This window comes from Rutidosis leptorrhynchoides, chromosome 10, assembly GCF_046630445.1.
Source record: "Rutidosis leptorrhynchoides isolate AG116_Rl617_1_P2 chromosome 10, CSIRO_AGI_Rlap_v1, whole genome shotgun sequence".
NCBI classification, from domain to species: domain Eukaryota; kingdom Viridiplantae; phylum Streptophyta; class Magnoliopsida; order Asterales; family Asteraceae; genus Rutidosis; species Rutidosis leptorrhynchoides.
Window position 1 is genome coordinate 287,058,736 of NC_092342.1, and position 21,242 is coordinate 287,079,977.

Consider the following 21,242-nt stretch of genomic DNA (forward strand, 5'->3'; position numbering starts at 1 on the left):
TGTCAACACAAAGGTTGGTGAGTTCATAGTTTTAGTGTTTCGTATAATCTGTATATAAAAGTGGATCACAAGATTTCAGTTGTTTCATCCAGAAACGTTTATCAAAATATTCTACGAAATTGAGCACCCTGTTAACTAAACTTAACGTATATATAATTTGTACCCTTTGTATAATCATCTTAATAATACACGCAAACCAACGTGTACGATTCTCAAATAGCATACATCCGTTAAAAGGCTAGTGCTCTAGCTCGGACGGGGATATCAAGCCCTATGGATCCATATACTACTACTCGCGCCCACCAGTTCTTATAACCGGCAGTTACTAGTCACCAAAGCTAAGGGATTTTCGGTTCAAACTCAGTATAGAATTTAGTATGTACTTGTGTCCATTGTTTAAAATAAAGTGCATGTATTCTCAGCCCAAAAATATATATTGCAAAAGCAATTAAAAGGGATCAATGAAACTCACCATACAAATATTGTAAAACAGTTAATAAAGCATTTGCATGTATTCTCAGCTCAAAAATGTATAGAGTAAAAGGGAGCAAATGAAACTCACGCATATAAATATTGTAAATCAGTTAATAAAGCATTTGCATGTATTCTCAGCCCAAAAATGTAGAGAGTAAAAAGGGATCATATGAAACTCACCTTAGCAGCATATAAAGTTGTTCATCGTAATGTGACCAAAACTCGGATTATCAAATAATCGTAGATCTCAACATATCAATATTGAGATTCAATATTGTAGGAAAGTACGTAGACGTAACGGAGATGATAAACACTAGGTTTGATTCATAAATATATCCCCGAATATTACCCATAACCTCCTTGGCAATAACCCATAGTTTCCTTAGTTATAATCGGTTTGTAACCCGAATTAAAATACCCGTGTATCACTTGTTACAGTACCATACTACTAATTTAAAATTTTAGGCTAGAAAATATAAAGAGTGATTTATTTATGTGAGTGTGTGAGTGTTTTTTTTAGTTCCTAATAAGTACTTCGTTCATATATATATATATATGTAAAATAATAATATAATAATATAATATATAATATAATAATAAGCCGCCATCACTTTTTATGTCGACAAACTTTTTATGTCGACAAACATTACGCGTTTCGCGTAGATAGGTACGTGGTTCGCGTATGGTGTCTTCACGAAAGTTGTAGATTTTTGAGTTACGGACGTCTGGACACTGGAATCACCCTTTTTCGAGTCAGTATGATTTAGTTATGATTTTTCTCGTGCAAGTGTGCAGGTTTAGTGATTTCCATCATTTTAATTTGAAATCTTGAGATGAAATGTTGTAGTCTTTTAGTGCTCATTAGAAACCTTTATTTTATCTTTATTTTCATTTTCATATCATTGAAAATCCATAAAAATATTTTAACAATAAAATTCTATTATATCGAAAAATGTGTCCATACTAAATCGAATAGCTATAGTTCTCTAAAACTAATTACATTTACATCTTTTTATCGAAACGTTATAATAATTAAAAATCTATTATTTCGAAGAATGCTTTCATATATTTGAACTAAATCGAATAAATATAATTTAGTTTTCCAGAATTAGTTATATTCAAAATCATTCTTTAAAAGGTTTCATCTATGTCGTAAAACGTTTTCAATATTAAGAAAACTAAATAGTTAACTTTATCAAGAGACACGAGACAATCATTGTGTTGAAAGTTAATCTCTACTAACCTTTGTCCAGAAATCGTTAATTGACATATTTGTTCTTACTTGTAGGTCACTTTACCATTTATTCCGAATATCGTTAAAAAGGAAAGGTTTCATAAATCAAAGTGGACCTCTCAATAGAGACTCACGATCATACAATGTATCTGATAAATCAATCATTTGATATTATCTTTTAATTCCGTTGATAATTATATTAAACCTATATCGAAACAAATACGTTCGTGTAAAGTATTATACGCCTAATACTTTGTTAACGTTTTCAAGTTATAATATATACACATATACATATATAATCATGTCCGTTCATATAATGGTTCGTGAATCATTGGAATTTGGTCGCGGTTAAATGAATGTATGAACATAGTTTAAAATTCTTGAGATTCAACTTAACAAACTTTGCTTATCGTGTCGTAATAATATAAAGATTAAAGTTTAAATTTGTTCGAAAATTTCCGGGTCATCACATCCAGACTTACGAATGCATCCTAACATCTATCAGTTAGACACATTAATGCAAGACCTGATTCGCTAAGACCAACGCTCTGATACCAACTGTGACGATCGCTCCAAATCCATATGGACGAACACGTCATTCATTGATTACATTGCGAGGTATTTGACCTCTATATGATACGTTTTGTAAACATTGCATTCTTTTGAAAAGGCACAACATAAATGTATATTTAAATCAAAGGTTTTCGACATTTGATGATTCCTACATATAGACAATCATCGTATATAATAGTTTACAATAGTGCTTTCGTTGACAATGCAGTCAAAATAAGGTACATGGTGATGAATTGGTGAATGCAACGTTTTCTTGAAAAATATGTCATGTAAGACTCCATGCACATAGCTTGTCTATCATATAAGCAAACAGCGGAAGACTTCTAGGGAACCTGAGAATAAACATGCTAACAAGTGTCAACACAAAGGTTGGTGAGTTCATAGTTTGTATGTTTCACATAATCTGTATATAAAGATGGATCACAAGATTTCAGTTGTTTCATCCAGAAACGTTTATCAAAATATTCTACAAGAATGAGCACCCTGGTAACCAAGCCTTAACGTCTATAATAAGTACCCCTCATTTAACATGCAACCAACATGTACAATACACGCAATCCAACGTGTACTAACTTTAAATAGCATACGTCTGTTTTATAGTTCAGGCTAGAGTTTCTTTCTATACCTGGAACAGACGGGGATGTCAAGCCCTATGGATCCATATATAACTACTCGCGCCCACCAGTTCTTATAACTGGCAGTTACTAGTTACCAAAGCTAAGGGATTTTCGGTTCAAACTCGGTGTAGAATTTAGTATGTACTTGTATCCATTGCGTTTAAAATAAAGTGCATGTATTCTCAGCCCAAAAATATAGATTGCAAAAGCAATTAAAAATGGAGCAATGAAACTCACGCATATAAATCTAGTATTTTCAGTATTTATAAACAGTCGCATGTATTCTCAGCCCAAAAATATATTGAGTAAAAGGGATCATATGAAACTCACCTTAGCAGCATATAAAGTCGTTCACCAAAATGTGATCGAAACACGGAATATCAAATAACCGTAGTCCTCAACCTAGAGAACATATGTTGGTCAATATATGTCTATCAAGCTAGGTCAGGTCATAGTGTATCACAATCCTAATGCTCGAGATCGACAAACAAAAGTTATCCAAAGTCGTTTCAAAAAGTCAATTTTGATAATAGTTCAACAAAACGAGACGTGCCTTATATAAAGATTCATTTACCTGGCTAGTAGTATTCAAAAATCCAATTTATCAATCTCATAAACAGGTTGTTTAAATCTTAATTGCGGTTTCAAAAGCAATTCCAATTATTATTAATCATAATTCAGTTGATCATAACTTTTAATCCGTTCATCGAAACTATTCGATATCTAAATGAAAAGTTATTGATTTTTCGCTAGCTTTCCAAAAACATGTATATCATATACCTTTTACTAGTAATATATGTATTTAATTCGTGATTCATTAAAAACTGTTTAACGACGAAATTTAGCATACAAGCATATATAAATATATATATATACTCGAGCACTAGACATGGATACACAATTAATATATAAAAGATAAAATATGAGTGCTTACGTATCAATATTGAGATTCAATATTGTAGGAAAGTACGTAGACGCAACAGAGATGATAAACACTAGGTTTGATTCACAAATATACCCCCGAACATTACCCATAACCTCCTTGGCAATAACCCATTATTTCCTTAGCTCTAACTTGCTCGAAAACTCGTTTTGAAATCATTTGGACATCACTTCGTCGTAATATTTTATGTATAAATAATACTAATAATAATAATCATAAGATTATTAATAATAATATTAATTTTAATAATAATAATAATAATAATAATAATAATAATAATAATAATAATAATAATAATAATAATAATAATAATAATAATAATAATAATAATAGAGAGGATAGAGAGAAAGATGGATAAATTCGGCCAGAAACCTGGGCTATTTATAGAAGAATTCTGATTTTTGACCCCCATGCGATCGCATGGGTTTTGTGCCTATATGCCATGCGATCGCATGGCCCTCTGATCCAGCTCACAAACTTTTGTTTTCTTGTTTGTTGACATAATATTTAATTATATATATAATATATATAATTTATATAATTAATTATATATTATATTAAATTCATGTGCATAGTTGACTTGTAATTTTTGTCCCGATAAGTCGTACGTCGTCACTCGACTTAAGTCCCGGTTCCGGTTTTTCGAATGCATTTTCGTACGCTGAGAAAACTAGTACTTTACGTTTAGTGACTCGTACTTTTGCCAAAGTATAGTCTTAAATTATCTATAAACTAAACCACTCCAGATATAACTTATGCATTTGAGTGTTTTGGTCATTTACTTCTATAAATCATCGTCTCGTTAATAAAGTATATATGTTTAATCAAAACGTTTCATATCTAGTTAACATTATAATTAATCACATTGCAAAATATGTATATATAATTTAAAATAGTTTAAATAATAGATATTATCATAACACCTAACGTTTGTGCTTTAGAATTTAATTTGATATAATTTATTTATACGTCAACGTTTATTTTAATTTCTCAAACGTTCTATAAATCTATCGAATCGAACAACCAAATGTTACTATCGTTTATCAACAAATTTTGAAATCACATATATTCAATAGTCATATATACGTTTTAAATACACAATATAAATTATTTATATATATATATAGTTCTAACAATTTACATTTATTCCGAATACCGTTAATCATGAATGATTTCTCAAATCAACATGAACTTCTCAACAGAGACCCGTAATAATATCATAATCCTTAAGAGACCCAGTAAATATATTTTACTTGAATCGTTTGGCATAATCTTTTAACTCCGTAGTTAAATATATCAATCAGGTAATCAATCAAATAAGTTTAATGCACAGTATCATATACCCAACACTTAGTTACGTTTTCAGGTTATAGTATGTATATCTATTTACATATAATTGTTCGCGAATCGTTGAGAACAATCGAAGGGTAATTGAACAGTTCAAAATTTTGAGATTCAACTTCATAGACTTTGCTTATCGTGTCGGAAACATTAAAGATTAAGTTGAAATTTGGTCAAAAATTTCCAGGGTCATCACACTTTTCTTTATTGAGCGATTCAAATTTAGCTCGTATTGTTTCTTTCTATTGAGCTCAGTCGTGTCTATTTTGACATTTAATGACAGATTTTGGTTCTGGATCATCATCATCATTCATGATGTCATATGCAACATTATATGAAAATATCTCAACAAAATTTTTCATTTCATTTTGATTCCATAATATTTTTGAATGTGCATAATTGATTGAAAAATCCGTGTTGACATTCTCAATCTCCTCTGCAGAAGGAGTATTGATTTGTGGTTCTTTTTGAACACTTTTTTTTACCTCATTATCAGCTGATTTTCTTTTTCGAGAATTTTTATCTTTGGAACCACCCCATACACCACTTATAGGGTATTGGGTTTTGTTGATGTGTTGTTATCTTTGGAACCAATTGGTCTTCCACGTTTCTGTCGTGGCAAAGACTCATGAGTGACATTATTGCCAGCTTTTAGAATATCAATTCTAGCTGAAGCATTTACTGCTAGTATATATGATTTAGTCACTACTTTTTGTATATGTAAATACATCAGGTAATTTATTTGCAAGTTCTTGCATATGTATTATTTTTAACTTTCTTTTCGCATTCTTTTGTGCGATGTCTATACACCTTAATTGATGTTCACATCATGAATCATCTTTTTCTTTATTTTTCATTTCTCCCCCTAATATAGGGAACAATGTTTCATTAAAGTGACAGTCAGCAAAACGTGTTGTAAAAACATCACACGTCATGAGTTCAATATATCTTATGATTGAAGATATTTCATATCCAACATATATTTTCATCCTTCTTTGAGGACCCATTTTAGTGCCTTGTGGTGGTGCGATAGGAACATAAACCGTACAACCAAATGTTCTAAGGTGGGAAATATATGGCTGATGGCCAAAAGCAAGTTGCAAGGGAGAATATGTATGACTTGCACTTGGTCTAATGCGAATTAATGATGCAGCATGTAAAATTGCATGACCCCATACAGATATTGGGAGTTTTGTTCTCATTATCAATGGTCTAGCTATTAACTGCAATCGTTTGACTAGTGATTCGACTAAACCATTTTGTGTATGCACATGAGTAGCAGGATGTTCAACAACAATCCCAATAGACATGCAAAAATCATTAAATGCTTGAGATGTAAACTCACCAGCATTATCCAATCTCACCCTTTTAATAGTATAATCAGGGAAATGTGCCCTCAATTTAATAATTTGAGCAAGAAACTTTGCAAATGCCATATTACGGCTTGATAACATACAAACATGAGACCATCCGCTAGATGCGTCTATTAGAACCATGAAATATCAAAATGGTCCACATGATGGATGAATTAGTCCATATATATAACCTTGAATTCTTTCAAGAAACATTGGTGATTCTTTCTCAATATTCTTTTCATTAATCACCATATGTGCTTTTCATTAATCACCATATGTACTTTTTCATTAATCACCATATGCGCTTTTCATCATGTATCCTTTTCACCATATGCGCTTTTAATCATATGCGCTGCGCTTTTCATCATATGCACTTTTCATCATATGCGCTTTTCATCATATGCGCCTTTTATCATATGCACTTTTAATCATATGCGCTGCGATATGCACTTTTAATCATATGCGCTGCGCTTTTCATCATATGCGCTTTTCATCATATGCGCCTTTTATCATATGCACTTTTAATCATATGCGCTGTGCTTTTCATCATATGCGCTTTTCATCATATGCGCTTTTCGGTGCTACATAGATATTTCTCATTTTCGGTTATCATTGACTGATAAGCATATCCATTATGATATATATCAGAGAAACTTAACAAATTTTTCTTTGATTTGGGAGAAAACAGGGCATTGTTTATCAGAAAATTCGTACCATTTGGTAATATGAAGTTTTGCCTTTTTCGTTCCTTATATCAAGTTCGCAAGACCTGATATAGTATTTATAATTACATTAATATAGTTTCAAAACTTTGAGACTCAACATTACAGACTTTGCTTATCGTGTCGAAAATATTAAAACATTTAAAGATAAAGTTTAAATTTGGTCAGAAATTTTCGGGTCGTCACAGTTATGAAGGGGAACAAGTGAGGAGTTGCAGGAAAATATCAGCAAAAAAAGATGAGTCAAACGTACACGTGGTAGGCCTTAAGGTAAGTAGCTGGCTGTCAATAGTTAAAAAAAACGTGGCATTCATGAGTTAGCTAAAGAAGAACGTGAGAACAAAATTATTCTGAAATGAAAATCATACAGGGGTGACACGTGGATTAAGTTGAATCTGCTACAGTAATAAGGCCATCTCGTTATATAATAGGTATATATATATATATATATATATATATATATATATATATATATATATATATATATTTGCGTGTCCTAATACAATCGGTAAATAAAACAGAACAGTTAACAACAATTGTTGCTTGTATAAGCATAGAACAAATGGGGGAACTCACCAATGGATCTTATGATTCAGTGTACACAAATAGAAAATGATGGGATCTGCTGCAAAATGTAAACAGAGATAGTAAACCTACATCTATAAGCAGAATATATGAAACAAAAGCAGTGGCGGAACTTGAACCCGGATACAGGTGGGGCGAGTGTAAAAATTTAATAAATTTTTCATTGTCAGCAGGGGTAAACACTAAAAAAAACCTTATTTTTTGGTAAAAATTTTATTTTTTTAGTGTAAAATTTTTTTCTCCGTTAAATCCAGGTGGGGCGGATACCCCCTCTAGCTACCACTATCTTCCGCGCCACTGAACAAAAGCAACAAGGATTCTGGTATCCAATTACAAAATATGAATACGAATTAGTTATTAGATGAAACAGTTACATGTTATTGTTGATTGCTAACAAATAGGTTATGCAAGGGTTACAAAATCTAATCAAACAAACGTTGGGCTCCATTTGAAAGATACCTATGCTTTTATATATTCCATATTTCCATCCATGTCAGTTCTTATATCCAGACCCTGAACTTATGTGGAACCACAACTTGGCTTAGCAAGCACAATCATTGTCAACACCAACACATCCTAATTGTTAGAAGGTAAAAGGAAACACATTCTGTAATAACATCATATGTAGAATAACACAAAGTGATACACAAAGTGATCATACATGTAAATTAGTGGACCTAAACTTGATACATAAAGTGTAAATTATTGTATATACAAAATACAAATCTTGAATTTACAATAATTTACATGTTACGGTACTACATATGTACTACATCAAATAGGATCATGTGCAAAAGTAACAGACTTATAGATTAAACAACAAACAATACCTTACAGAAGTTCTAAATTAAGGAATGCTTCAACCAATGTTCTTAGTCAACAATTTGTTGCAATTGAGTTACGGAGTATTAAATAATCATATTCATGAACATCAACACAAAGAAATTAACACTAATAATATACCTTGAAGATGAGTAATCAATCTAGTCATCATCAACGTGAATATGATGCTGAGTTTGTATGCCGAATGACCAAGTTACCCTGAAAAATATTGTGAAAGGACAATTAAGGACGAATGAAACAGTAATTTTAGAAGTATAGTAGTAACTATGATGATTAGTATATAGAGATAAAATTTTAGAAGGATAGTAGTAACTATGATGATTGGTATATAGAGATAATTTGGCAGGATTTTTTTTAATGAAAGGTTATTAGTTATTTATTTATTTTATTTTTTTAGCGAAAAAACAAAAACTCATATAGAAACGAAAACGTTTTTCAAAAGAAAACGTCTTCAACAAAAAGATACAAAATGAAACCAGATGAGGCTCACACCTAGAAAACGACATAACAACCTATCTAAAACTGAGCCACACCTACCAGAAACCAAACGAAACCGAATCAAATACAACAATATAAAGAAAACCTACCAACAAAGGCCTATAATCCGCAAACATACCAAAACACCTAACAATCTTTGGGTCCCGCTTTTTTCAACTTACCATCAACAATCTCCCGACAAATTTGTTTCCCAGAGCGGTTATCGATTTTGAAGGTAAAACCATTAGAAGAACCGTCACCATCCATAGTAGCCGATGAGGGGGGTATTAACCCGCGATCCACACGATTTTGGAACACGCTTTTATAAGACAATCAGAGCTCCGCAACCGATGAACATCCAACACAATTAATGACTTGAGATTCCATGAACAACTTTTGAAGCGCTTCAACATAATTCAAGTCGTCGACCTTATCTTTTAGCTTGTACGAACACAAAGCGGCTTTCCTGTTAACCTTCTTTTTCAAACCCTTACCTTTGACTCCCTGATTTTTCCTTTCTTCAAACCGAGTATCATCAACCTCCTCCGTCTTCGATTCTTTCATATTCGACATTTTATTTTATTTTATTTTTTATTTTTTATTTTTTATTATTATTTTTTTTTCGGCTCATAAGTTCGACGAAGCTAACATTTAAACCAAGTGCATCCACTGTTTGTAAGTTCTTTGTTGCTACATTAGTTATAGCACAATGCTGTATAATCAGGGAGTCAAAGGTAAAGGTTATTAGTTATAGCACTATAGCTGTATAGCTCATAAACGTACATGCAGCAAAGTTATGTAAATAATAATTTTCATTTATTCTTTCAAATTTCTCCAAGAGTTTCAAACCTATTTTTCATCATTTCGTTTTTTTATATTCATACACAATCGAGAACAAATTGAACAATTAGCTTTCTCAATAACTTTTTAATCTTACAATTTATTAAGAAAATCACCTACAAACGATAAAGAAAAGTTTAAAAAGATAAAAATAATACTCGTCATAATAAAGTTATCGCTAAAAAATCCTAATAATAATCACACAAGTCACCGTTTCACATACACGGAGTAGAAAGTATTTGGGTTTCGAATTGAACTTGGTGATTTACAATTTTAGAACACTTAAGACCCTTTGTAACATGACTATTTTCAACTAAGCTTCATTTTATGTAGACATCATTCTTTCAGATTAAACAAAAATACAACACGATCATAGCTTCATAATTCTCGTAACATAATGAACATCAACACGTTAAATAGCAGTACAAACAGACGGAAATCATTCCAAAAATTAACAATCCACAATGTCTTTGATGATCATATCATATCATATTAGTGTTTAAAACAAAGCTATCTTCTTCATCACCATTATCATCATTATCATATGCAACTTTATTGTTAACTACTAAAAACAGATGAACTCAAATAGCAGCATCAACTGTACATCAGACGCATCTTAGGTTTCTTCTCATCTAATAATTCCAAATTTCTCTGTATAATTTCACAAAAACCAAGAACCCAAATATAAAAAGACTGAAAAATACCATTCAAGATCAACCTTTGTAGTATCATGAACAATGGCCTCACTATTTTAAACAATCACACTATTAGCAGCAAGGCTTTCATAGAACAAAATGTATCCATGGTCGGTGTTGCTTGCATACTCTTGGGCTGACCCGAATGCAGTTTGAACAGCAGATTCTTCAATCATTTCTACATTTTCGTCATCAAAAAACAACCAGTGATTATGGCTTTTAACCAGACTAACATAATGCCCGTGGTTGGGCCCACTACCGACATGAACCACCACCGCAAATAACGAATACTCGCAATCAGCATCTTCCACTGTGTTGGTCAACTTCAACTCGAGAGGGAAAACAACGCGATATGATAACTTTTTGTACCTACCAAGCTGTTCCATGTACTTGAAACGCTTCAAATGTGTAACCAAAATATGTGGCGGTTTCTTGATCTTCATCCTCTTTTGTGCCTCCTGCAAACTGGGAAAGAAAAAGATACAACCAATAAACGAACCCATCAACATTTTAGAGTTCATTCTTCAAAGTTGTTTCAAGATAAATTCTTTTTAACTTTGAACCTAAATATCCCACAAAAATGAACTTCGTGGGGTTCATTATCGAAAGTGGTGACTTCATGATGACACACGCGCACGCACACGCGCACACACACATACACAACCAAATTTGACCCATTAACTTACAATGAGTTGATTTGGATTCCGCTTTATCTAAAATGGATCAAAGAGAATATAGCTAAAAGGGGAACAAGTAATCTTTCGGAAGTGTTGGAAGTTAAAAAAGGTCCACTTTTAATCACACAGAAACTCTTAAATTACTTTATTTAAATATTATGTATTATATTACTGTTAACAATATTATTTTAACTCATATATGCATATCTATTTTCAAGAAAAATTAACAACGGTTTTAGACCCACCAAATCTAATTTTTGAATTTACGCTGTAAACTATGTCATTAAAAGATAATTAGTAAACTTGAACATAAACGATAATTTGCAAAGAAAGCAAAGCACAAACCTGCAGCATTTATCACAGAAAAACTTATCTTCGGCATTTAAGGTTTCAGTGGAGCTGAAGTTCTTAAGACAACTGGTAATCGAACTATTCTGCTCTATATCAAGGCTCAAATCTAAGAATGTTTCATCCCTTGCAGTCACGGTTTCACATCTTAAACACTTGGTTTCATTCGTAAGAATTCCCTGTATTTAATTTAAATCATAAGTAACCAATGAACAAGACTATAAACACACAGAAGTTGTCATGATAGTGCATACTTCTTTGTTAATTACTATAATCAGTGAACAAGATTAATTTTTTTTATTTTCACTAGGATCAGTACATACTTCTTTGTTAATTATATTTTTTGCTATAAAAAATTAGTAGTTTTTATACAAACCTGAAAGTTTTTGTGAACCCAGGTAACCAAGGGCTCCTTTCGCATGCCATTAGCCTGAGCAACATGTATCCCATTAGCTATCTTTTCCACAGGTGAAGAACTATCTTTCGAACTTTTTGCTGCGTTGGCTTCTTTTTCTAGTATGTCGACTAGTTCATTTAACAAGAAATTCAAAAACTCATGTGCATCCTACACAAATTTAAAGCGTCACTTATGTTAGAAAATTAATTTACACTGTCACAGATTACTACAAAAAAAAAAAAAAAAAAAAAAAAAACAGTTTCACATTCAATGAAGGTGTCTCGTATACCTGATGCATATAACCACGAAAAAGTTCGTTTTCTTTCTTCACTCTTTGTACAAAGCGTTTTGGAGCAATAACACCTGTTTTCTTCTTTTGTGTACTAATCTAATAAATGTAACAGAAACCACATTAGCTAAAGTATTTTACTGGGCCAGAATGCTAATGATGCCCAATAAACAGTCTTGTGAAGTGCATGTACATTTTAGACCAAAGGAAAAATAGAAATATTGACACTTCTTAAGATTAAATAACTATCGCCAAAAAAGATAAAACATAGACAGTAAAACCAGACCTTAGTTAATACGCGTTGTGTAAAATGTCTAGAATTATATCATAAAGGTGCAAGCTAAAAATATTATATCTGGAAGCTAGAACATAAGACTCGGATAACAGCTACATATGAAAACAGATAAACCACTACAAGTAAAAGCAATGATAACAGACACCAAACATGCTATTTTATAAAGGCATTTCGAGTAACATACTTTAAAGGTGCAGTGCAACCCTGACCAATTCAGCAATTCGGCTTTAGGTATCAAATGATGAAGAACACAACTAATATTGTACGAAATATATGTTAGTGACATGACAAGGAGACTATGTAAAATTCCATTTATGTAAGATGTAATATTTAACAAACAAATAAAACAACATCTAGTAAACATTCAAGTAAACTGTGTACCTGCATAAATAGTTCCGCCAAACATGTAAGAAGATTTTCTTCTACGTCTACTGGATTCTTACCATTTCCATAATATTCGAGTAGCTGTTCACGAAATGGAACACAAAAATACAGAGCCTGAAATATTGAAAAACAAATCATATGAGACTATAAAACAGGGAATGCATAATAACTCGAAAACACTTCAACGCACATTATATTTCAACAATACAAACTGGGATAGCCTGATGCTTGGAAAATAAGACTGGTTATGCATTTGCATAGCTAAACTATAGCATGGTTGATAATTTACATTATAACGAAAAGCGAGGTCACGATGATCACGTCTTTGACCTACCACCCCTGATGGTCTTGATGTGAGATATATAGCACATTGCAGATTTTCAGATGAGAATAACTAAGAGAATAAGAAAAATGGAAGTCGTTTTTTTTGATATAATAGGAAAGAAAATTTGAAATGCAGCCTAGAAAGTTACAATAACGCCAAACGCGCAATGGTTAGACAAGGTAGAAACCTTTTTAAAGTTAGATTTTTCACAGCAGAAATAAAGGAACCAGCAGCAGCTAACCACCTCGATGTAAAACTGAATTCTAAAGATTAGCAATAGTTTAAAGCAGATAGCATCTCACTCCAACGAATTTTACATCAACTTCTTTTGCAATTTCATTTCCATATAAATACAACACTTTGACTTCTTTGGTATAGAAATGTCCCACTATCTGTAACACAAACTTCGGCATTTTCTGTCATGATAAAGTTGCAAAATTTGGCTATCAATAATGATATTTCAAGACGAGTCATCATTCTCAGGTACTCTTTTCAATTTTTTATGAAATCTCACCGTGTTGTTCAAGGGATTCATAACCTCTTAATAAAGGTTTGTTAAATTAACATGCTTAATCTATTTATCATTATTGAAATATGAATATTGATAGCCAAATTTTGCTAACTGTAACTCAACAAATAATCAAGAAGCAATGAAACTCATAAAGAACACGACGTGATTTCGCAACAAAAAAATGAATTGAGTAACTGTGAATGATGATCGTCTTGAAATATAAATATTGATAGCCAAATTTTGCAACTTTAAGATGACAGAAAATGCTAGAATTTGTGTTACAGATAGGACATTTATACACCAAATAAGTCAAAATGTTTGGGTTTATATGATGAGGAAGAAAGGGTTTAGAATGATTAACGGTCGGTATGAGATAAAAATAGGATAAAACGCGCATAGATAATCATAAGATTGTGTTTTATAATACATAATGATTAGGTGTTGAATTGTTCAAAATCTGATGATTCAAAGGTTATGATTAAACAATAACTTGTTTGATAATCATTCTAAAAGAACACTTCGAATGATGTCATATAAATGTATTAACCTTTTAGATGAATACATAAAAAAATATAGTTGCTCAAAAAGAGTTCTAATTATTATTTAAAGGTGAATTTTAAAGGAAAATGGGGGTGCTGAATGGTCGGGAGAGCATTTCAACTCTAAATGGTTCATTTGCTTATCGTTTAACATCATTTGTCATTCATTCAAAGGTTAGAAACAGATTCTTTGAGCATTCAGTGTTGAATCATTCCATTAAAAGGAAACTAAACACAACCTAAAAAGAGTAACTTTGTCCCTTCACGTAAGCAGTTTGAGATTGCTTACTTCAAGAGAGATTACTATTAGCACACAAACTAACAAGTTTTACTCAATTGTCCTTAAATGAGATATGTTGTTTCCGGTGTGGTGATACCTCCGGTATCTGCTTTTCATTGAAGGAATAAGATATTTATTAAGCAATCACAAACATAATACAACTTAAGGGGTGTTTGGCTTTGTATTTTGAATAGAATTATTTAATTACTACATTTTGAAATAGTTAATAATTAACTAATAATGTTTGGCAATGGCATGTTACTTTTTAAAAACGAATAATGCGATCTGTGTTGAATACTTGAATGTTAATCATTCAGTGTTGAATTCCATTAAGAGGTAATCAAACACAACCTAAAAAAGTAACTTTGTCCCTTCACATTTGAGATTGCTTCAAAAAGATAATCGTTAGCGCACAAAATAACAAGTTTTATCCAATTACCCTCAAATGAGATATGTTGTTTCCGGTATGCTGATATCTGCTTTTGATTGACGCCATAAGATGTTTAAAAAGCAATCCCAAACATAAAACAACTTAATCCACAAGAAAGTCAAATCTGATGACTAAAGAAACCGACTCAAAATGAAGTCAAGAACTGAATCTCAAATGTAGACTTAATCAGAAGAACATAGTCTATCTAGCCATCCAGGCAGATTAACTGAGGTACAACTGACCATGATCAATAATCAACTTTACTCTAAACAACCACAACAAATATTACCTTATTCTCATCGCTTAACACCCGTTAAGATGCAAACAATCCATTTCTTTTGCAATGTCAATTCACAAATTTTGTATATAAATATAAATCAGTTTGCATCTCATGTGCATTTAGCTTTTTAATCCAAAGCCTAATTAACCACTATAACAATCAAAACAACCTATAGTTAATGAAATTAAATTAACTACAACTTCACAATTTCCATCAATCAACTTATACTCCACTTAACCACAACAAGTATGAAATCAATTGCAGAAACAAACAAATTGAACAATTATTATAACCAAAATCTGCTCAAATATGTAATAAATTGCAAGTCAAACTTACAGAAATCATGAATCAATTAACTAAAACCGACTTATCAACTACAGTAAATCAACAAATAAGATACACGAATTACAATAAACGAGATTAAGATCGGATAAAAACCTGCAAAACGCTGTTACAATAGCAAGTGTTGCCGAAGTTTTCAAGTCCAAAATAACGTTCCCCTTCAGGAAATTGATCTCCTAGAGCTTTTTCAAGCTTAGATCCCGCTGCGCCCATGAGACCATCAACTAAATACCAAAAATTTTCTATTTCTTTCTGTATCTATGTATTGAATCCACAGAATTTAGGGATAGATTATGAAAATATAGTTGATTGAAATGCGATTGCGTATGGATGGATATTGAGAGAATTTAGTGGAAACTATGTGACGTAATGTATGGATTGAGAAAAAAGAGATTTGGTGTGGAAATTGATTTTTTAGGGTTTATATATATTTGGAAAATTGGAAACAGTTGTATACTTTGGATCGATGTTTTTTCTAGTTACTCGTTATTATTATTATTATTATTATTATTATATTATTATTATTATTAGACATAATTTCGTTGAACTTTACATGCTTTTTTACTCCCTGTCCTTTTTCTTTTTTTGTGCACTCCTCGTCTCTTAAGAATCATACCACTACATTACTCGTCCTCCCGTCTACTTTCTATCTATTTCAACCGTTAAGTCAAGCATGTGCAAAACATGTTAGGTACTTTAGTCTTTTTATTTTATTTCTTTTTATTAGTATTTAACTTATTCTTTCACCCTAGTCTTTATCATTATCCTCTCATGTTAATCATCCCAAATTAAAAACCCTACATTTATACTTCTATTATTCATCCCCAAATTAAAAACCCTCATCTTTTCTTTATTATAATTCTTTGATTTTTATGCTCACTTTAATCGAATTCAACGGTAGCGATGTTTCACCAGCATCTTTTCTTTATTCATCCTCAAATCAACTAAGCTTCGTCATTCACTTAAGCTTCGTCAAATCAACTAGAAATTTAGCCTTTGTCAGATCGAACTGAGCAAATACTCAGGCTTCTAATCATTCACTTAAGCTTCGTAATTCATCAAATCAACTAGAAGTTCCTCAAACGATTCGAGATCTTAAAGTCAAAGTTCATCATATTTTGGTCAACGAATTAATTGAAGTAATTATGTTATATAGAGGTGTTAACAGTCATCAACGAGTGTTAAGTGAAGCATTTGGAACAACTTTTATGTAGAAATCGAAGCAAAAAAACGATCTAGAAGTCGATTACAATTTTGGTGTTCATATGAGGTTTTTTCGTCACTGATCATGTATGATTATGCAATTTGATGTTATTTTGACGAAGAATCCCTCACGGAAGTTGATAATCGATGCCTTAGGATGTTGTTTCAATCGATTTTGAACCTTAATTCAATCTAATTGAAATTTTGATGTTCATCAGATTGAAGATGTTTTGACTTGAATAACAGAATTGCACATCTCAAACTTGTCACAGTTACAAGACCAGATTCGTATGCTATAGTATCAGATTCATCCCTTACTAGAAATCAATACTCATAATCATCATCGTTCATTCATCTTCGTCATATAGCACCAGTAAACATTCATTATATCTCATCACAATTACCAGATCTTCATCATATTCATTTTCGTCATTTTTTTCACCAAAAATATCGAAATTAAATTTCCTCATTAGAACCTAAAATTGAAGCTAGATCTAGTTTCTTTATCACCACACGAATTTGAAACAATCCTCAAAATGTATTTAAAGTCCCTTAGGTGGCCGGAAATCGTTGACGGTGGTCATGGCTTCAAACAATGACGCTGGAAATCGCTTAATTGCCCTAATTTTTGTAACAGATCTTCTGTTGATGCTGCTTTTAATTGTTGATTTGACCGGAATATCTCGACTTGGTGTGCATCTGAATGAATTCCGGTATCAACGTCGTAAAAATCAAACACTTAATCGAAACCCATGTGACGACCCGGGAATTTTCGACTAAATTTAAACTTAAACTTTATATGATTTTGATACGATAAACAAAATATGTAAAGTTGAGTCTAGAAAATTTTGAAATGATGTTCATATATTCAATTGACCTTTGACTGTCCCCGATGATTCACGAACCATTGCTTGTAAATGTGTAGATATATATATAAATATGTGTATATATAAATATATGTATAATATATAATGACATGAACATTAATAAACTATTATATACATTTATTGTTATAAATAAATATGTACAATAAAATACATTGTAATAAAAACTATTATTTAATATGTATATTTCTTGTATATATATATTGTTATATTTAATTTAATTATTTAATATATATTTATTTGCGTAGTAAATTTTGTTATTTAAAACTGTTTATATATATACATAGTATATATTAAATATAATTAATTTTGAGTTTAAATGGTAAATGTCTGTAACTTTCGGTTGACGTTTAATTATTTCTAAAATAGGTCTAATATATATATATATATATATATATATATATATATATATATATATATATATATATATATATATATATATATATATATATATATATATATATATATATATATATATATATATATATATATATATATATATATATATATATATATATATATATATATATATGAAGTTTTAAAATAAAAGTTGTTCCAAAATTTGAATAAAAATATAATAGTTTTGATAAATATTTTTTTTACCTTTTCGTACTAAGTTTCTGTACTCCGTATATATAAATCGGAACAGAAAATAAATAATTTTTGAACCTTTTTGATCAGGTTTCGATCAGGTAATGAGTGAAATAATTAAATAAGTTTAATCTAAAAATTTGAGATTTTTAGGAACACTTTCATACGTCAACTGTTTAGCAATGGACACGATATAACATTCCGTGTAAAATTGTCGGTAGAAGACTCCAATTCCTCGGCTGCTTAACTATTCCTTTTTCAATCCACCTATTCTTTTCATTTGATTAATCTATTGATATTATATTATATTATATATTTAAGAGGTTACTGTATTTGTTTGTTCTCTTTCTTCTCAAGATAGAATTATATATACACATATATCACCTGCCCATTTTTATTCATCAACATCACAATACACTCGATTCCCCGTTGATCAAAGAAGTACTAACCCATGAAAGATGGTCATTGCTTCTATTCCAAACAACCAAGCTCCAACCTCCATCGTGCTCCATCACCCTAGCTTCACCTCCACCACCACCTTAAACCATCACCACCGTGACGCCATCTTCGACACCACAACCCAGCACTATACAACCAAGGACCACCACCCATTTCAACCATCATCACAACCACCTGCAAATATATATAAGATACATAAAACATCACCACCATTATTAACCTCCATCGCCAATCTCTCTCTCGCTCTTATTCCTGTCCGAGAAAACCACCACGAACACCCCAACTATTTATGTTTCTGTCCCAACTATTGCCACCAACAACTAGTCATCATTATTTCTATTTTTCCATCGAAACCCATCGAATACAACTACTGCTACTCGATCCTATTTTTGGCAGACATGGGTCAATACAACAAACCCACTTGTATTTCGATGTAATTGTTGCTGTACCACCTTAACCCACCACCATAACCGTTTTGCTATTATACACCAACACCCACTTGAATACGCTGACTTATGTTGCAAACCGAATAAATTAATGGTCCTGGATGCTGTTCCTGTTACGGGTTTAGAAAACACCAAGGACCATCATCAAACCATCTTCGTTGTCATTACTGCAGCTGCTATTTATTTATTTTCTTTGCTACAGTTACGATCAAACCTTCAGACCACCACACCACCTTCGCCTGTGCAGTTTCTTGTGCTACTACCGCTGTTTCCTGTTCAATCTCCACTCCACCACTAATTGTTTTTTTTTTCTGTTTTACAACCCATCACTACGAAACCCACTATCTTCAACCCACCTACAGTTGTTATGCTTTTGTTGTCATCGGACGACCACCAAAACACCCCCATTTGTTACTGTTTCTGCGGTACCTTGTGTTTTGTTTTTCTGTTTAAAACCGACACCCAACCACACATGATAAAGACGATGGATAATCAAGAGAAAGGATGGTGGTGATTCCTGTTGTCGCTTTAAAAAAAAATAATAAATAAATAAATAATAAATAAATAAATAATAACTGCTATCTTGATCGTTAGTGAACAAAACCATAAATTGGAGTTTAATTCGGGCCGAGAACTTTAATTAGTATTGGGCCGTGGGATTATCTAATATGTTGGGCCAAGATTGGGTTTGTTATCTTGGGCTTGTCTTCCATTTCCGGTTATATAATATGGGATGGCATATAAATCAGATAAACAGAAACAGCTTGATTGGTTTAGGTGCTGAGTTGTTAACCGAGAGGTCTCGGGTTCGACTTTTGTAACAGCCATTTTTTTTAGAAAAGGATTTATGAGGTAGTTTGCTCTCATTCATTATCATTATTATTATTATTATTATTATTATTATTATTATTATTATTATTATTATTATTATTATTATTATTATATAAATATTACTATTATCATTATTAATTAAAATTTTCATTTTACTTAAAATTAACATTATTAGTAAAATTATCATTTTTATCATTATTGTTATCATAATTAGTATTATTAATAATCATTATTAGTATCAGGTATTACTGTCAATATTATTGTTTTTATTATTATACAAATAAAATAACTTACTATTATATTATCCTTATCAAGATTTTTATATATTATTATCAATAATTTTACTATCAATACTATTATATATTATTACTATTATTATTAGTATTATTATTTTTATAAAAGTATTACAACTTTCTATTATCAATATTATTTTACCAAATAAAGTATTAGTTATATAACAACATTTTATATAATTATATACATATAAAGATATAAATTCTAATACGGTATATAATATAAATAAACTCAGTTGATTAAATGTGATATGTGTTTATATATATATATATATATATATATATATATATATATATATATATATATATATATATATATATATATATAAATGATATAGGTTCGTGAATCCGAGACCAACCCTACACTTGTTCAATGATGTTATATGCATTTTTACTACGAAATACAGTATGGTGAGTTTCATTAATCCCTTTTTAAATGCTTTTGCAATATATATTTTTGGGACTGAGAATACATGCGATGTTTTTATAACTGTTTTACGAAATAGACACAAGTATCTAAAATTACATTCTATGGCTGGATTAATAAATCGAATATGCCCCTTTTTAGTCTGGTAATCTAAGAATTAGGGAACAGACACCCTAATTGACGCGAATCCTAAAGATAGATCTATCGGGCCCAACAAGCCCCATCCAAAGTACCGGATGCTTTAGTACTTCGAAATTTATATCATGTCCGAAGGAGGATCCCAGAATGATGGGGATATTCTTATATGCATAT

The 21,242-nt window shown here is 31.2% G+C and overlaps 1 protein-coding gene across 1 annotated transcript; it reads right to left on the bottom strand.

Annotated features, from left to right (window-relative positions):
* Positions 1–10,216: 10,216 nt before the first annotated feature.
* Positions 10,217–16,220, bottom strand: LOC139871860 (ubiquitin carboxyl-terminal hydrolase 3). The gene is made up of 6 exons (XM_071859608.1): positions 15,893–16,220; positions 13,087–13,203; positions 12,411–12,509; positions 12,101–12,289; positions 11,722–11,903; positions 10,217–11,164 (listed from the first exon to the last, which is right to left on the bottom strand). The coding sequence occupies exons 1-6, from the start codon at positions 16,007–16,009 to the stop codon at positions 10,756–10,758; spliced, it is 1,113 nt and encodes a 370-aa protein (XP_071715709.1). The 5' UTR covers positions 16,010–16,220; the 3' UTR covers positions 10,217–10,755.
* Positions 16,221–21,242: the final 5,022 nt, after the last annotated feature.

Bases quoted from the DNA above. Each gene is read 5' to 3' on its own strand.
- LOC139871860 (XM_071859608.1), bottom strand. From the start codon at position 16,009: ATGGGCGCAGCGGGATCTAAGCTTGAAAAAGCTCTAGGAGATCAATTT. The intron at 12,510-13,086 runs GTACACAGTTTA...TACATTTATTAG, and splicing joins TGGCGGAACTATTTATGCAG to ATTAGTACACAAAAGAAGAA. The intron at 11,904-12,100 runs GTTTGTATAAAA...AATTAAATACAG, and splicing joins GGGTTCACAAAAACTTTCAG to GGAATTCTTACGAATGAAAC.